Below are 18,827 nucleotides of genomic sequence, written 5' to 3'. Positions count from 1 at the left end.
ACTAAAATTAAAATAATACAAGACTAACAAAGGCCAGAGGCTCCTGACTTGGGACAGGCGCAAAAATGCGGCGGGGTTAAACATGTTTGTGAGATCTCAACCCTCCCCCTATACCTCTAACCAATGTAGAAAAGTAAACGCATAACAATACGCACATTAAAATTCAGTTCAAGAGAAGTCCGAGTCTGATTTGTTTATACAATGATATTGACTGACTGCATTGGATATGTTCAGCTAAATGTTTTGAAGTAAGTGCAGCAAGACAATAAATATATATTGAAATGTTTATTTTGTATACAACAGTATTTTATAAAGGACGGTCATAAAAATCAATACCAGTAATATTTTAGAGAGCCATGAGGTTTTGTCTAAAAGAGGGGGCTTTTTTACCAACACTGCATGTAAAAAAAGAAATAAAACAAGTGTACATAGACAGGTTATTTCATCAGGAATGTATAGTTAATCAATTAAAGGAGTTGAATACATTTTGTACCAGAATTACTATTTCATAACTAATATTCATGGCACATGATAAACATACAACACAAAATAATTACTGATTCGTCTGTATCAAACTATTTAACCAGGTTATATATAAATAATTCAGAAACTTCCCAATTGAATATAAAAAAATATACATATTTAACCAAAAAATATAAAATACAAAATATAAATTGAGATCAATCTTACTTTCTGATACATTAATGTTTTATATTAAGCAAAAATATAGAATATAGATTTTTTTCTTCACTTATGACATATTGGTTCCACAACTGCAACAAGTGTGTTACGATATTTCTCCACTAAGACAGTTAAATTTTAATATTTAAAGCACGAGGATTGCAGAGCATTTTAAACAATTAAAATTCATCTGTCAAGAGTGGAGAAATATCGTAATACACGAGTTATAGTGGTGGAATCTGTTTTGTCCTTCCTTTTCGAAGATTTGAAAAAAGTTGTATACTTTTTGTGTTATGTCATCAGACAGGGTCGCCTTTTTTTCATGACATCGCAATAGGAAAACTCAGAAGAAACCAAGAAAATTTAACAACACAAATAAATTTCGACCAATCATTTGCTGAGAACTGATTTTTCACTAGTGAGGAGAAATATTTTTCTCACACCGATCAAGAAATGTGAAAATAGCGCAAAAATTAGAGAAATAGGTCTATATAACATTATTAAGGATTTTAACATTATTCACTTGAATGGCAAGAACAAAAGGTGATGGTATGAATACCATAATCAATTATAAATTTTAATTTAACTGATAATGCCAGTTTTTTCTACAAAAACAAATATGCACCATAAATAACAAAAATAACCACTTATACATACTTGTAACAAAAAAATATCGCACATTGCATAAGGAAACCCTTAACACTACCAATGTCTAGTATACAAGTATACCGTCTATCTATTGGGTGTTTAATGTCTTACACAACAACGTGATGTTTTAAGTCAGACAGACAGCACCAGTATACAAATTAAAATTTACCGTTAATAAAAAACACTTTCTCATCTCTTTTAATTGAAATTCCTTATCTTTCAATGATCCTATCATGAAATTCAACCATGATAGTAGTCAGAAGAAGCATGTAAATGTAGCTTGGTTTTGTATGAAATGGCAGTAGACTCCACTATTTTACAATTATGAAAAATGCAAAAAAATACAATAACAATATGTAAATACTTTCAATATTTAAACAGTATTTTGTTGTAAATAATGCATAGAACAATGTCTCCATAAAATTAATTTTTGAGGTTAGTTTGTGAATATCATTTAAATACAACCATATTGTGACAGAAATCTAAAACCTAACATCTAGCCAAAACAACAGTATAGTTAAAAAAAATCAATGGCAGTGTGGTCATTCAATGCTCTAAAAATACTGGAAGCTAAAAATAAATATCATTTAAAAAATTGCATGAAAATGAAAAATATCTAAAAAAAAAAATTAGGTTTTCACAGTTATAGATTTTTTATTTCTGACCTGAAAAATTCAGCACTTTTAACAACTGGTTATTTTGGTTGGTAAAATGATAACACTTGAACTTAATAGGGTGCTTACGATTATAATAAAAAATGTATAAAACACTAGAACATGTGGTCAAATTGACAGGTTAATGTTAAAGGCTAAAATATCACTGTTAAACAATGCCTTTCAAACAAACATACTTAAAAGCATCTAGTCATAAATAGTAATATTTTAATATTGACAAGAACATACATCATACATAACTAGTTTTCTTCTGAGACAATACGCTAACACAACAACATCTAATACTGCTAGTATTCATATATATTCATACGCCTCAAATCTAAAAACAGCAACCAGTACATTCACCGAACAGAAGTTCATCCTCTGGGAGATAAGTCATCCATTTGTATCTGCATTAGTTCATTGGCAATGTCAGTATAATAGCTACTAAATGTTGCTCTGTTATGTGATATTAGTCTTAAGAATTGCCCACAAATTTTGCCAAGTTCAGTTTCCACCACAGAAAACCCTGGTGGCACTTTCAACGGTGCAGAATGTCTTTGTGATATAATGTGTAAAATAAAGTCTCGAATTCTTTTGTCTGAAAAATAAATTGTAAACATTACAAACTGGTTTATATGGGTTGCTCAGTATATATATATATATAAGTACATGGTTCAGATTGAAACTACACCAACAATACTCCAAATTTTTTAGAGTATAGTCAATATATTGTTGTAAATTCTCTTCAATTTTGATAAGATAATTAAAACTGATGGTCAATCGCAATCTAATTAAAAATCACTTGAAATTTGACCTTTTACAACATGTACAAGGAGTCACTATATCTTCATTTGACACACCAATTTACAGGAAAGTTAAAATCTTGTTTTAATCAGCTTGCATTTTTCCACAAGAAAAAATTTATACTGATTGTTGGATCTACCAGAATTATCCCTGTGATTTGCAGCAAAGTACAAAGTTTTGGCCACACTGATTTCAACAATTTAATGTTCTTGGGTAAAGTAATTGTATATTAATTGAATTGTTAATATAAAACCTGTTCTGATATTTCTTTATTTCCATATGTCAGGGCCCCCTTAAAGTTTTTTATTATACATTAAACACATTCAATGTAAACAACAAATAAGATTATTTCATGTATTTAAAGAGAGTCCAACAAGAATGTGTCCATTGTACACGGATGCCCCACTCGCACTATCTATCATTTTCTATGTTTAGTAGACCATGAAATTGGGGTAAAAAGTCTAATTTGGCATTAAAATTAGAAAGATCATATCATAGGGAATATGTAGTGTATACTACGTTTCAAGATGATTGGACTTCAACTTCATCCAAAATTACCTTGACCAAAAACTTTAACCTGAAACTTGCACTATCATTTTCTATGTTCAGTGGACCATGAAATTGGGGTCAAAACTCTAATTTGGCATTATAATTAAAAAGATCATATCGTAGGGAACATGTATACTAAGTTTCAAGTTGATTGGACTTTAACTTCATCAAAAACTACCTTGACCATAAACTTTAACCTAAAGCGGGACGAACAGACGGACGAACAGACGGACGAACGGATGGACGGACGGATGAACAGACGTACGCACAGACCAGAAAACATAATGCCCCTCTACTATCGTAGGTCGGGCATAAAAACATGTTGCACTTTTCTTTATCCATACTGTTCTAAGCTGTATGTAAATTTGGGAAACTAGAGACATCTGATTATGCGGTATTAGTTTTACTCATTACTGACCTTTTAGTTGGTAATTTATGTGTCGTTTAGTCTCTTGTGGAGAGTTGTCTAGTTGGCAATTATACCACATCTTCTTATTTTTATATTTTTTTTCTTTAAGACTTTTGTGAGAATTTACCCAAGAAACTTACACATGACTTTATAAACTGGATGTTCTCTGGTAGATAAACTTGTTATCTGACCAGATAAAGCTGTTTGTTGGGTCTCTTCACGAGGGTGGAATCCATGTTCAGACATATACTCATTTACATTCTTATTCACTTGTTCAGCTACATTACTCATCATACTTGGTAAATCTCTGAAATATTATAAATAATTATTGATGAATACTAAAAATTATTGTTATCTAATGTAAATATGCATCATTTAGCTTCTAATTATACTTGTGTATTTTACAAAACCATTCCCATCTTAGAATAGGAAATTGTCTCCCTTTGTTGCTGTCAATATACAAATCTTTAAAGACAAAACTCTTCAAGGAGGAACTGAATAATTGGTGCAATGGAGTCTTTTGTAGCTCATGAAGTACTGATAATTTTTTGCATAGTAAACTTTTCATCTAGCTCTTATAGATTTGAGATATAGGCCTAAAACAATACAGAAATAAATTTCAGAGGCAACAACGCTTCAAGGAGCTATCAGATAATTTCAACCTATTTGCAACTATTGTATAAATAGTTAATTTACACTTTTGATCTTTTTGGGAGATATTAGTATACCTGTCATGTGTGCTTATATGTCTGAAATTAATATCAAGCATGGCTTGTAACAGGTCTTGTCAAAGTAAATAGCATTATAAAATAAGTTTTGAAATGATCAAGACCAAATTATTTTACATGACTTACTTTTGCTCTGTACCATCCAGTATCACCATAATTTCTGACTTGAGTTTCTCCTTAAGTTTTTGTAATCCTGCTATAGGAGCACCCACAGTACTGTATGTTACCAAGAGTATGGAAGCCAGTAGTGTCAGACTGTGTATCTTATCTCCTACATCTGTAAACCTTCCTTGGTCCATTACTAATGTCTAAAATTATATCATTTAGGATACAAAAAACTTAAATGAGCCAAAATTTACAGCAAAAACAATTTGTTTTCGCTAAGGTTCATATTTTTAAATCATTTCGAAATGTTGATAAGATTTTGTAATTTTAATATCAAGTCTGGAGATGCTACACATATACTTCAATAAATTTTGAAAGCTGATGAAAGAAATGTACTTTTTGGCAAAATCAAAATGTTCCACATCTTTCATTTTGGACACAACTTCTTATAAGGTCATCCCTGCACAATAATCTGATATTTATTTTCAAAAACATTTGTAGTTTTTAATACATAAATATTCAGTGTTCAGGCTAACTCTAAATGTTAGCATGTGTACCCGTGCCTTAAGTATTGTCTCTTAGTTCTTTCACTTTATGATTCTTTTTATTTCCTTTGATGTACCAAAATGGGTGCAATAGTTTCTCGCTGTATTGAACACACAATTGGTGACCTTTGGCTCTTGTCTGCTCTTTGGTCAGATTGTTGTCTCTATGACACATTCCCCATTTCCATTTCCATTCTCAATTTTATATTGTTGTTGATTTTTAAATGGTTGCCTATGTTCATATCTTAATGTTTATATTTTGTCTTTTTATGAATATGTAATTGATGACAGATTTTTATTTTTGTGTAAATGTTTCTTCATTTCTAGTATTACCTCAGGAAATAGTTGATTTTCATCCCATGACAGAAGAGAAACATAAGCTTCATTAACAATGGCCGCCGGAGTAAGCATGGCTGGTGATGTTGCACCTTCTTCTGCAGCTTGATCTTTTAACGCATCAAAACTTTTCTTCAACCAAATTTTAGTAAGTTCTAGACCATCAATTCCACTCTCTGTAAAAATTAATGACAAATGTTTTAAAGATCATGTAAAACTGTAAATACAGTGGATTCATGAAATCCACAAAAATTGGTACCCAACGAATAACAATGAATAAACAGTACTTCATAAAATGTATATTTAAAATCAGTATTATCAAAACCTATTCTAAATGTTGGTTGCTTTAAAATAACCTAGATACTTTCAATATATTTTGGCACATTCCCATTGGTAATCATTGCTTTTACATCAAAAATAAAATATCTTTTTCTTCTTTAGAAACAGAATATTTGAATTTAAATTTTATTCATAAATTTGACATTAAGTCCACAAATTGGTCACAACTTGTACAACAGAAATATAGGAAGAAGTGATTACTTGTTTTGAAACTGACAAGAAGAATTGGTGTGACTTTAAAGAACAGTGCATGTTCGCCTGTTGAGCTATATTGTTTGCTTAATACAATGATATATCTTGTGTCATATCCATATAAATTTGTTTTATATTATTCAAATCCAATTTCATTTTATATAATTTTCTACATGATTTATAAAAAAAAATTAAAACATGTACAATGTCTATTAGAAAGTCCTTCCTCCTACCTCTCTGAGTTTTCAAAAACTCTTCAAATTTCGTCTTTTCATATTCCATGGACTGCTGTTGGAGATATGGTCGTATTTGTTGTATAGTAAAGTTAGCCATATCCATCTTCATTAAATCTAACATAGCAAATATTTCTCTACAATATAAAGTTCAAGCTATTTCATACTTTCAAACATCTCTATTAAATTCAAATAATTTTACATGTACAGTATGTGTTTCTAATTAGGTATATGGTGGGGTTTCAGTACATCACTGCTTGAAATTCTGTGTTTTATATGCAAATGTGTTTTGACATTCTCAGTATTTCAATATAAGTTAACTGAAAATATCCAAAAATTCTAATTTAAACATTAAAATATGCCACAAAATTTACAGGTACCCCTGTTCATTCATATTTTAAACAATTGAAATGTAAAAACAGCAGCAACTAAAAGCTGAACATGATCAAGCATCTCCATGATGGAGAATAATAGCACATCCTGTTGCATTTACCATAACACTAGTGAAATATGAATATCTCAAAAAAGAGGGGTTAAAGGGGAGATATATAGAACCAGGTGCTTTGCAGGATGCAGCTTTATACGACTGCAGAGGTCGAACCCTGAACAGTTGGGGAAAGTATGGACAAAACATTCAAGCTTGATACAGCTCTGAATTTGATTGTGATCAAATTTTTGACATAATATGGGTTTATTACACAAAACAAATGTCAAGATCTTACAAATCTATAGCGCAATATTGTGCAATCAAAGATTTCTTCTTCAAACTTTTTAAAAATTTGAAATTAGAAAAATTCTGAAAAAAAATAATTGATAAACTACCACCCACCCCCCTTTTTTTTGCAATAAGTCCAAAACCTGAAATTTCTTTATACATTATTTACAAGTAGTGTAAGGGAGGTAAATACAAACATACCCAACATTGTATGTTAAATGTTTTTGAATTACCTCCCTTACACTGCTTTAAATTGTCTTAATTGTCCTTTGACCAGAAAAACCTAGTTTTCCCCCTTTTTTTGCCACTAATTCCAAAACATTTGGATCCATATCCCTCCATAGTCTGTAATAACTATCCTTTCACGGTTTTGGAACTTGTGGTATAATATCAGAGAGATTCATACACTTAAGCACAAGTTATTGTTTGAAAACTACAAAAATGCTTATTTTGGGCCCCCTCTTTGGCCCCTAATTCCTAAACTATTGGGACCATAACCCTCAAAATCAATACTAACTATTCCTTCATGGTATGGAAACTTGCAGTATAATTTCAGAGAGATTCATACACTTAAACACAAGTTATTTTTTGAAAACTACAAAAATGCTTAATTTGTGCCCCTTTTTTTACCCCTAATTCCAAAACAATTGGGACCTTGACCTCCAAAATCAATCTCAACCTTCTTTTAGTAGTAATGAACACTCTGGTAAAAAATTATAAAGATCCATTCACTAAAACTAAAGTCATTGTCCGGAAACTAAATGCGTCTTCGGACGACACAGACGACGACATGATAGCATTATACGACGCAAATTTTTTTGGCGGTCGTATCAAAATCTAAAGAATTAATTTTTTCTTCAATCATTAATGAAAGAGAAATTGTGAAATAAAAATTTGCATTTAGCAGCCAGTGTGGTTCAAATTTTGTCAAATTAAGGTAAGAAACATTGATGATGAATTATTCACTTGCAAGTGAATAATTCGACCTCATTGAATCTGTATTCATTGCAATAGTGAAATATGAAAAACATTCATCTAAAAATAGGGTTTAATTATACAAAACAGGTTATCTCTTTTCTTTTACCTGACATTCAACATTATGTAAGCTGTATTAATACTACATGCAAACTGGCCAAAACATTGTTACTTACTGAAACAAAGGTATAATGTCTTTAATCTCTTTAAGTTTGGCAATATTATCATCTCTTGCTGGTGAACATAGCTTTGCCAATATACCAACTATATAGTCAGCGTAATAATAAATATCAAATGCATTATTCTCTAATTTTTGTTGTATAAGTTCAATATCTAGGACTTCATTGATCTGAGTTTTCAATCTCACATGTTGTGGCAGTAGCAGAGCAAGTAAATTCTGTAAAATCAATATATAAATAAGTTAAAGTTTTGGAACAATCATTCTCTAATTGACATCAGTAATATTGTATTTAACCAAAAAGATAACTTTAAACTTATAAATCCTTTTATTTTGCAATCTTTGAACAATGTGCAAAAATGTATGGTAAATAATTATGTTTTCAGGAAATGTTACTTATTTATGTCCAGTAGCCAATTTGTATGCATATTTTTGACAAGTGTAAATTAAATAATAAATAACCAAACAAAAACAGTGTTACAAAGTTGTTTGCATAATTCAAGTAAACCAAGAACATGCAGATAATATTGGGAAAAGTTATGACATGCCAATATTTTTTTTCCATAAGAGAAACTCGAGGAAATTAAATATTTTTTACACATCTATTATTAAATGGGAAGAAGCAGTCCACAAACTTGCATACAGAATGAAATATGAGCATTCATGTTTGAAAATGAAAACTATGGAAATAATAACCCATAAAACAATAAAATGGATAAGCAGAAACAAAAAAAATCAATCCACTGCATTCAAAAAAATCCATGTTGTTTTAGTTCAATACAAATAAATAATAATTCTTACGTCTTTGACTTCCTGTATTAACACAACAGCATGTCCTAACTCTGGAGGATCTTCATTTAATTTCTCCTGGAATGCATCCCAGAATGCTTTGTGTACAACTTCCTTCACTTTCTTTTCAAAACTAATTAAATAAATAATTATCAAGACATTACACAAGTAACAAGATTTTGTAAATTTCTTTAAAAAAATAGTCCTGAATTGAAAATGTCATTTGGACTTTGGTGGATAGTTCTCATAAACATTTACACAACATCTTATTGTATATTGAATATCATTTGGGAAATATAAACTTATAGAGTATCAGAAAATAACAGATCACATATCATTTAAAAGAGGGAGAAATAGAATTTACTCAACTATGAAGTTTTTGGGGTATATCCAACATCTTTTATTATCTAAATGTAACATAGGTCCCTCCTAAGCAGTGTAAAAACAAGACAAAAGTTGAATATAAATGCCATATTTTATAGCTGGTTGTTTGAGATTTCCATTTGACTTCAACCAATAGGAGATCAAAGGAATTGCTAACTAGAATTCTGTAAAATAAATATTGAGGGAAATGTTTGCTTGTTTTTTATACCTATTTCCTGATGGTTCTAATTTCTCCAACTTAAAGTTAGCATCAACAGCTATTTCATGTGCCAATGACATGTTCTTTACTCCCGCTGCTGCAGCCATAATCTCATCTAAACTCATGAACTTTGGTGGGGAAGCTGTAATCAGAAACAGATTATGTTTAAACAAATGCAACAATTTTTAGTAGATTCAAGCGATTTGGTATATAACGTCTTTCTTGCATGGTTAGGATTGTAATTGGGTGAGACAGTCTTGACAAAGTCGGACCTTAAAACACACGCCGCCGCTGGAAAATTTATATAGAAAAGATCTGACGAAATAAATCAACTTCTTTTATTTGCAATTATTTCCCTTTATCTTTTTGACAGGGAGCCGGATTAATATCAGGGAAATCTTGTTTCTGAATCCAAGTTTAGTATTAGTGTATCACTGTATTTATATGTGTATGTCATGTACATGATTTTTTTAAATAAAATATGTTTAAAGTAAACAAATCATGATGTTCTAGTTAATATGGTATACCCTGTACTACATATTTATAGCAAATTAAGTTTACTGGTGACGTGTATGCCAGTCATTTATTGCCAGTGACGTTATCCAATCAAAATGAACATTACAAACAATGTTGCAGTAGAATATCACTTAATGACATTCTTCTGACTGTTTTTCGTTTTTTGCCAAGGCATTATAAGCTTGTTTTTGACATATGAGTTTGAATGTGACTTTGGTATCTTTTGTTTCTGTTTTATAATAAATCTATTAGGATATATAGCTAATAGTCTGTGCAGCTACTATATAGGGATGATATCAACTATTTGATTACAAGATGAAGACTTTATGGCATTAAAAGATCCAAAATATTTTTTAATATCAGAGGTCAAAGGTCAAGTTCATATCATTGCTTAATCATTCTATACAGAACACAAACGATAACAACTTGGTTAATTAACTATTCTTCAATGTCAGAGATCAAAGTAAGAATTGTTCATATGCACCGAATACCATTTAATCGCTCAAGGTAAATTGTCTTCAAACCTGTTGGGCTAAGATATTATGATCAAGTTTCTTTGAAATTATCCATTTTAATAACCAACTTTTATTCATTACCACCATTTAAGAAGATACATGCTTTAACATCTTGGAAGTTGGAAGTCAGAGATTTTTTACTTTTTAACTTACTATTGAATGCACAAAAATGAACATGTACTTACTATTATTATCATTGAAAAAAGTATACAGTTATACAATGTATCATAACATAATCTTAGACACAGATTTCAATTCTCTATTACAATCATTTTCTTTAATTTATAGGGATGAGCTGCACATATCTTTATTATAGTGCCTAACAAGATTTTGTGAGGTAGACGAAATTGACTTTAAAACGATCGTGTTGACTTTTGATGTGCAGAAATAGGCAGATCGGACATATTTTGACTTTAGTTACTTACTTCTTAAGTTTTGGATTAATTGTAATAAACGTATTCCAATGAGACTGAAAAATGCTTTTTTTTATTATGATAAATAATAATTTTACCTGCCGTAGTCGTGCGTAAAATATATTTCGGTATTTCTCTTACGAAAATGACTTGTTTAATGGAACAAAACGTATAATTTGTAAACTTTCTCTTTACTCTTCACAATAGGCTTTTAAAAAATAACTTTTCCAACTGTATATTCCGAAAATTTTGTGAAAATCGAATAAGTGGCAAATTCTTACCTTTCATACCTTAACTTTCATTGATAAAACATAATATTGACTCGTCCAGTGTCCAGTTTGAAGGTCATTTTAGTTACCGGTCACATTCATACACGTTCTAATTAATCAATAGTCATGTGTGAAAAGCATAAACAAGTTTGAAGGTAAACTAATTACAACTTAATCCAATCAAATTGCCTACGATTCAATAACAATGACCAGTCCACATCATAAAAATGTATAGGGGTAAACTGGGTAGGGAGAAAATGTCAGATATATTAAGTTCATTATTTTGCAATAACGAGTAAAAATTTGTTAACCAATAGATTTGTTATAATTTCATAATCATGTCGTTATGTATTGGTATAGTTTTTGGATCTTTCATTAGCGTATTTAAGGCTGTAGAAAGTTTGGCCTTCAAAAGTCAACATAATCATTGACTTTATAAAGAAAATTCGCCTTTTTAAAACATTGAATATTTCACAAATAATACGCGACAACAAAGCAAAATCATTTCTTAAAACACTGCAAAAAAAATAATTCTGATTGATGCAGTGGTATTGTCATAAATTGCACTGGAGTGAACAGTGGTACATCAAACGTCGAATTCCCTCACACAATGTTATCACACACTATAGTGACAATTAAGTCTGAAATTCAGGACCAAGATAAACAGTCAGGGGTACTACTTAAACAAGTGATTTCAAAATCACAATCACTTCTTTGAGTGATTTTGGCTGTGAAATATTAAAAATTTTCACATAAACTTTTCAAAATCACTGAAACAAGTAATTTGAGAAGTTAATATGTAATCACTTCAATAAGTGTTTATAACAATTTTTTTGATATTTTTCCCCCCAATTTGATTTTTTTGTTGGTAAAAAAACAAGAATCCCATTGAAAAAACAACTATGTACATGCAGAAATTGTCTTTTTTGATAAGCCTGCCAGTTTTTACAATTTATTTGAATATGCAAAAACTGGAATAATTTGTAGATCAGGACATAACCTTAAAATAAATCATTCTAATTCTAAAGAAAACCGATCAGGTTACCTAATATTGTTGACCTTTGTCTGATAGTAAGAGTAGTTCATGAATATTTGATTACAGAAAAATTCCCAAGTGTACTTTTAAAAGCTTTAGCGCACTAACTTACTGCCCCAAGCGCACTGGTGAAATTGATATCCAAAGATAAAGGGATAATTGATTTATGTAGGAAAATTATAGACCAGATGCTCCGCAGGGCACAGCTTTATACGATCGCAGAGGTGGAACCCTGAACAGTTTGGGCAAGTATGGACACAACATTTAAGGTTGATACAGCTCTGAATTTGGATGCAATGTGATTAAATAGATGACACAACATAGGTTTCTGACACAGAATGAATGTGGTCTAAAAACTTAAAAACTTAAAAATTTTAAATTGGACATTTACCTATAATGGTCCAATATCCAAAATCTAAATACATTGTTAGATTCAGCATATCATAGAACTCCAAGAATTCCATTTTTGATGAAATCAAATAATGTTCAATTTTAGACCCTTTAGACCTCAATGTGGACCAATTTGATAACCGGGCCCAAATATTAAAAATCTACATACATGGTTAGATTCAGCATATTGAAGAACCCCATATATTCAATTTTTGTTGAAATCAAACAAAGTTTAATTTTGGACCCCTATTTGGACCAACTTGAAAACTACTGGGCCCATAATCAAAAATCTAAGTACATGTTTAGATTCAGCATATCAAAGAACCCCAAGAATTCAATTTTTGTTAAAATCAAGTTTAATTTTGGACCCTTTTGGACTTTAATGTAGACCAATTTAAAAACAGGACCAAAAATTAAGAATCTAAATACACAGTTAGATTTGGCATATCAAAGAACCCCAATAATTCATTTTTTGATGAAATCAAACAAAGTTTAATTTTGGACCCTTTTGGCCCTTAATTCCTAAACTGTTGGGACCAAAACTCCCAAAATCAATCCCAACCTTCCTTTTGTGGTCATAAACCTTATGTTAAAATTTCATAGATGTCTGTTTTCTTTAAAGTTAATGTGCGAAAACCAAGAAAAATGCTTATTTGGGCCCTTTTAGGCCCCTAATTCCTAAACTGTTGGGACCAAAACTCCCAAAATCAATCCCAACCTTACTTTTATGGTCATAAACCTTGTGTTTAAATTTCATAGATTTCTACGCCAATGTCATCCAATATACGACCACAGAAAAAAAAGTTTGCGAAAATATGGAAAATCACTGAAATTAGCATTTGAAGATCAAAGGAAACACCATCATGCAAAATCACTTAAATAGGTGATAACTGGATTTAAAAAATCACTGAAATAGGTGATAATGAAAGCACCCCTGAATTATAAAGACACAAAATCTAATGCATTTAAAACCTGCACTGGTCATCTTAAAAACTAAAACAAAATTGGTGTGGTCTTTCAAGTCAATGATAAGATAAGATTTAAATAGTCCATAAGTCCATCTTATTACGTGTTGTATTGTCTTTTACCTGGTACATTAACAAAAGCTGGTGGATATCTGTGAGGACTTGGAGTCTGTGTCCTTCTTTTCTTCTCAGCGTCTGGTTCACTGCTTGTACTTGCTGTTGACTTGTTGAGTTCATCTTGATCAGACGTAAATTCACCGTCTATAGAATTGTTCAACTTATCATCATCTTGACCTTCCATTTCAAAATTTCACTGCAAAAATAATTTTACTGTTAAAAAATATCAGAAAAAATGATTCACAAGCGATTTCTATTTTTTGAGAAGTATGATGATTGCAACACATTTACTCTGCAATGTGATAGCCTTTTGGCATATTTCTAATTTTTATTTGACGTTCAATCATGCTTGACAGGAACCTCGTTGAAAGAGTTCTGATTCTAATTTACTTGCATAGTGATTTTCAAAAGCCCATTTTGCTTGATTTTTTATTTTTCAAATGAAATTCAAACACTCAGCATATAAATATGGATCGTCAAGAAACAATGGATTTAATAATTGAATTTTATTTCAATTTTGTTTTTTTTTATATATAAAGTAAAGGCCTTTGATGTTTTTCGTTATCCATTTAGGAGCTTTGAAGATATATGTACAGGTCAAAAAGGGAATGACATTGAAAAACATTTCAGGATTAAATTTTGGCTAAAAAGGAAAAAAATTTAACATGAGGGACGGAAGAGTTTAAAAATTAGAAGATATTGAGTCCCACCGATAGAATCACATTTAGGTGTACTGGAGTTAAGAAGATAGTTGTATACTCTTTTTCAAAGCCGTAAATCATTAATATCATAAATGTGTTTACTTAATCAAGAATAACATGAATAACAAGTATAACAAAGACTTAATCTAAACTAAAAGAAGACAGTGAATCGGTCACAAAATGTTTACATGTATCAAAGTCTTTTCGTGCAAAGTATATGAAAAAAGTTATAATTTTCACGTTCATCATGAAATAAAGTCTTATTTCAATTTTTTTTCTATGCTATATACAGACTGTGGCCAAAAGTTTTCATCACTTGAGATTTTTCACTTAATATTTCATACCAAACTACCTTTTTTTAAATTATTTTGGGGTTAGTTTGGTATGATTTTAAGCAACTGGGTACTAATAGAATCAGAATTGTCACAGGTTGATTTGTTGATATGGTTGTATTGTTGTTGTGGATCCTTTTCATTATCTCACGAGATAAACACAAATAATATTTTCTGTTCAAAAATTTGCTATATATTCAATCAAATTAAATTGTAAAATTTTATTGTATGTGTTCACATCAAGAGAAAACAAAACTAGAGGCTCTAAAGAGCCTGTGTCGCTCACCTTGGTCTATGTGAATATTAAAGGAAGCAGATGGATTCATGACAAAATTGTGTTTTGGTGATGGTGATGTGTTTGTACATCTTACTTTACTGAACATTCTTGCTGCTTAAAATTATCTCTATCTATAATGAACTTGGCCCATTAGTTTCAGTGGAAAATGTTAGTAAAAATTTACAAATTTTATGAAAATTGTTAAAAATTGACTATAAAGAACAATAACTCCTAAGGGGATCAATTGACCATTTCGGTCATGTTGACTTATTTGTAAATCTTACTTTGCTGAACATTATCGTTGTTTACAGTTTATCTCTATCAATAATAATATTCAAGATAATGACAAAAAACAGCTAAATTTCCTTAAAACTAACAATTCAGGGTCAGCAACCCAACAACAGGTTGTCCGATTCATCTAAAAATTTCAGAGCAGATAAATGTTGACCTGATAAACAATTTTACCCCATGTCAGATTTGCTCTTAATGCTTTGGGTTTTGAGTTATAAGCCAAAAACTGCATTTTAACCCATGTTCTATTTTTAGCCATGGCGGCCATCTTGGTTTGATGGCCGGGTCACCTGACACACTTTTCAAACTACTAACCCAAAAGATGATTGTGGCCAAGTTTGGATTAATTTGGCCAAGTAGTTTCAGAGGAGAAGATTTTTGTAAAAGATGACTAAGATTTACGAAAAATGGTTAAAAATTGACTACAAAGGGCAATAACTCCTAAAGGAGTCAACTGACCATTTCGGTCATGTTGACTTATTTGTAAATCTTACTTTGCTGAACATTATTGCTGTTTATAGTTTATCTCTATCTATAATAATATTCAAGATAATAACCAAAAAGAGCAAAATTTCCTTAAAATTACTAATTCAGGGCCAGCAACCCAACAACGGGTTGTCCGATTCATCTGAAAATTTCAGGGCAGATAGATCTTGAACTGATAAACAATTTTACCCCATGTCAGATTTGCTCTAAATGCTTTGGGTTTTGAGTTATAAGCCAAAAACTGCATTTTAACCCATGTTCTATTTTTAGCCATGGTGGCCATCTTGGTTTGATGGCCGGGTCACCGGACACATTTTTCAAACTACTAACCCAAAAGATGATTGTGGCCAAGTTTGGATTAATTTGGCCAAGTAGTTTCAGAGGAGAAGATTTTTGTAAAAGATTACTAAGATTTACGAAAAATGGTTAAAAATTGACTATAAAGGGCAATAACTCCTAAAGGAGTCAACTGACCATTTAGGTCATGTTGACTTATTTGTAAATCTTACTTTGCTGAACATTATTGCTGTTTATAGTTTATCTCTATCTATAATAATATTCAAGATAATAACCAAAAAGAGCAAAATTTCCTTAAAATTACTAATTCAGGGGCAGCAACCCAACAACGGGTTATCCGATTCATCTGGAAAAAAAAATTTCTGAGACAAGTGCATGTGTTACACCCTGGTTCTGTAACACCTCCACCCACCACCCCCATCCTCTCCCCCCCCCCCTTTTTTTCTTTACCATGCCCAATAACATTAACAACCCTCATGAATGATTCAATTGTAAATAATCAAATAATAGAAATTGGATCTGAACAACAATATATGAACACCTATGAACTTAGCTCCTTCTAACTCTCCGTCTCAGCAGATAACCAATATTTATGATACATGAATGCATGTATGTCTTACCAAGGATTTGTATAGTAAGACTTACTATACAAATCCTTGGTCTTACTCTTAGCTATATCTTTGCTTTTTTTTTCTTACCGCGTGTCACTGTAAACTCAATGTTTCTTGCTGAAATTCAGATATGAACAAATCAGTGCTATCAATTTCAATAGCTAACGTTTTATGTTTAACCAGAAAGGTCTAGAAGATGTTGGAACAATGGATCCTGTTGAAACACACGAAAGTTTGTTTACGGAAATGACATCATTGAATAAATAAACCACAGTAGGCGACTTAGACAATCGACAAAAGTTATAAGCTTTGATAATCCATTATACGTTAATGCAAGGATTTGTATAGTAAGACAAATCCTTCTTCTTCTTCTTCTTTTGGTTTCTAGCGATCCTTCAATTATTGAAGATTATTCGCCGGGCGTCGACTATAAAATTTATAATTTACACTAATTTAGCAACAAAAAATCAAAAATAACAAAATCTAAAAATCAACATAACGTATGTACATTTGAAAAAATAAGTTGTGATAAAACTATATACATTTGATAACAGAATAGTTAGGGATAGAATATGGGGATTAGAGCAGATTCTGAGATCATACTCTTGAATCCCTCTACCGTACTGCATGATACTATTTGTTGTGGCAGATGATTCCAATTTATAACTGTTCGTGGATAAAATGAATATTTATAACTGTCTTTAGATGTTTGTATTTGCCTAAATGAGTGTGGATTGCTATGTCTGGTTCTATTGTCAAGTGGGATCAAAAGATTATGTGTAGGAACTGCAACAATTTCATGAATAATTTTGTAAAAGAAAACAAGTCTGTATCGTAAACGCCTAATTTCGAGTGGGTACCAATTTAGGTCTGTCATCATTTCAGTAACTGAGCTGGTGTTATGGAAGCGGTTGCATGAGAAGCGTGCTGCTCTTCTCTGAACTTTTTCAATTTGTAAATTTTGTTGTTTTTGATGTGGGTCCCAAATTGTTGAGCAGTACTCTAATTTTGGTCGGACAAGAGCTTTATATGCATGAGCTTTAACTTTCGGTGATGCTATTTTTAGGTTTCTACGAATAAATCCAAGGGACTGGTTTGCTTTTGATGTCATGTTATCTATATGTTTGTCCCATTTTAAGTTTGATTGAAGAGTTAGGCCTAAATATTTTGTAGAGTCAACTTTTTCTAAAGAGTGATTGTGTAATTTATAGGTAAAGTCTAAAGGTTTGCGTTTCTGAGTTACACTGAGAATGTTGCACTTGTCAGGGTGGAAATGCATGAGCCAGTCCTGCTCCCACCTGCCGGCCGCTTCTAAGTCAGACTGTAATTTAAGTGTGTCATCTGGTTTTTTAATTTCCCTATAAATAATGCTGTCATCTGCAAACAATCTTAATGTACTGTGTTCAATATATTCTGCCAAATCATTGATGAAGATTAAAAATAAAATTGGACCAAGCACTTTTGGTTAATGCTGGGACTAATAGGTTCCCAGCTTATCAGATCCTCTTTCAAAAGTTGTTGAAAATCGTTTTGATTGATGATAGCAGTTCATCTTTACATCTACTTGGTTTCAACAGATCTAGAGCCATATATATACACACAGAGATTGGCAACTCCGTGAAATCCTGTTAAAGATCGCGGCCCGGGATGAGATTCTCGTCAATAAATATTAGAACATGTAATCAAGTCAGGAATGAATAACCTCGATAGATAATCAAGAAAAGCAATGGGAAAATGATATCCTATCACATTATAATTTCTTTTCTAAAAAAAAAATACTTAAATGTTATATTTATATTTAAAAGTATTTATTGAGAAAAATATATACGTCTCTTGTTTCAAGGGCCGCGACTATATCGATAGTATTCGATCGTTTACATTGATTCAAAATTGATTAATTGGCTCCTTTGGTTTTTAAAGGTCGCGATCTTTATTAATCCTTACGAAAGATTATAAGATGATAATTTTTTATCAAATCTGTTTGTAAAACCTTGGACTTTTATAGTTATAGTATAATAGTCCCAGTTAAAACGGCATTTTTAGATTTGGTGTGCCGTCTAGTCATTGGTCGCACATCAACGCATTGATTTAAAATGTCTACGGTTTTTCAAATATACTACATCTGAGACTACTATAACACATGTGT

At 31.2% G+C, this 18,827-nt stretch overlaps 1 protein-coding gene across 2 annotated transcripts; it reads right to left on the bottom strand.

The window, feature by feature from the left end:
• Positions 1-270: 270 nt before the first annotated feature.
• Positions 271-16,938, bottom strand: LOC139490958 (T-complex protein 11-like protein 1). 2 transcript variants are annotated; one of them, XM_071278121.1, is made up of 10 exons: positions 16,769-16,938; positions 13,693-13,882; positions 9,475-9,607; positions 8,895-9,015; positions 8,092-8,312; positions 6,226-6,362; positions 5,459-5,637; positions 4,602-4,783; positions 3,888-4,054; positions 271-2,583 (listed from the first exon to the last, which is right to left on the bottom strand). In XM_071278121.1, the coding sequence occupies exons 2-10, from the start codon at positions 13,868-13,870 to the stop codon at positions 2,360-2,362; spliced, it is 1,542 nt and encodes a 513-aa protein (XP_071134222.1). In that variant the 5' UTR covers positions 13,871-13,882; positions 16,769-16,938; the 3' UTR covers positions 271-2,359. The 2 variants fall into 2 exon arrangements, with proteins under 2 accessions (XP_071134222.1, XP_071134223.1); XM_071278122.1 differs by having other exon boundaries at positions 16,848-16,935.
• Positions 16,939-18,827: the final 1,889 nt, after the last annotated feature.

The sequence above is a fragment of the Mytilus edulis genome, chromosome 10 (assembly GCF_963676685.1).
Source record: "Mytilus edulis chromosome 10, xbMytEdul2.2, whole genome shotgun sequence".
In the NCBI taxonomy this organism is placed as follows: Eukaryota; Metazoa; Mollusca; class Bivalvia; order Mytilida; family Mytilidae; genus Mytilus; species Mytilus edulis.
This window is presented reverse-complemented; position numbering and strand designations above follow the sequence as displayed.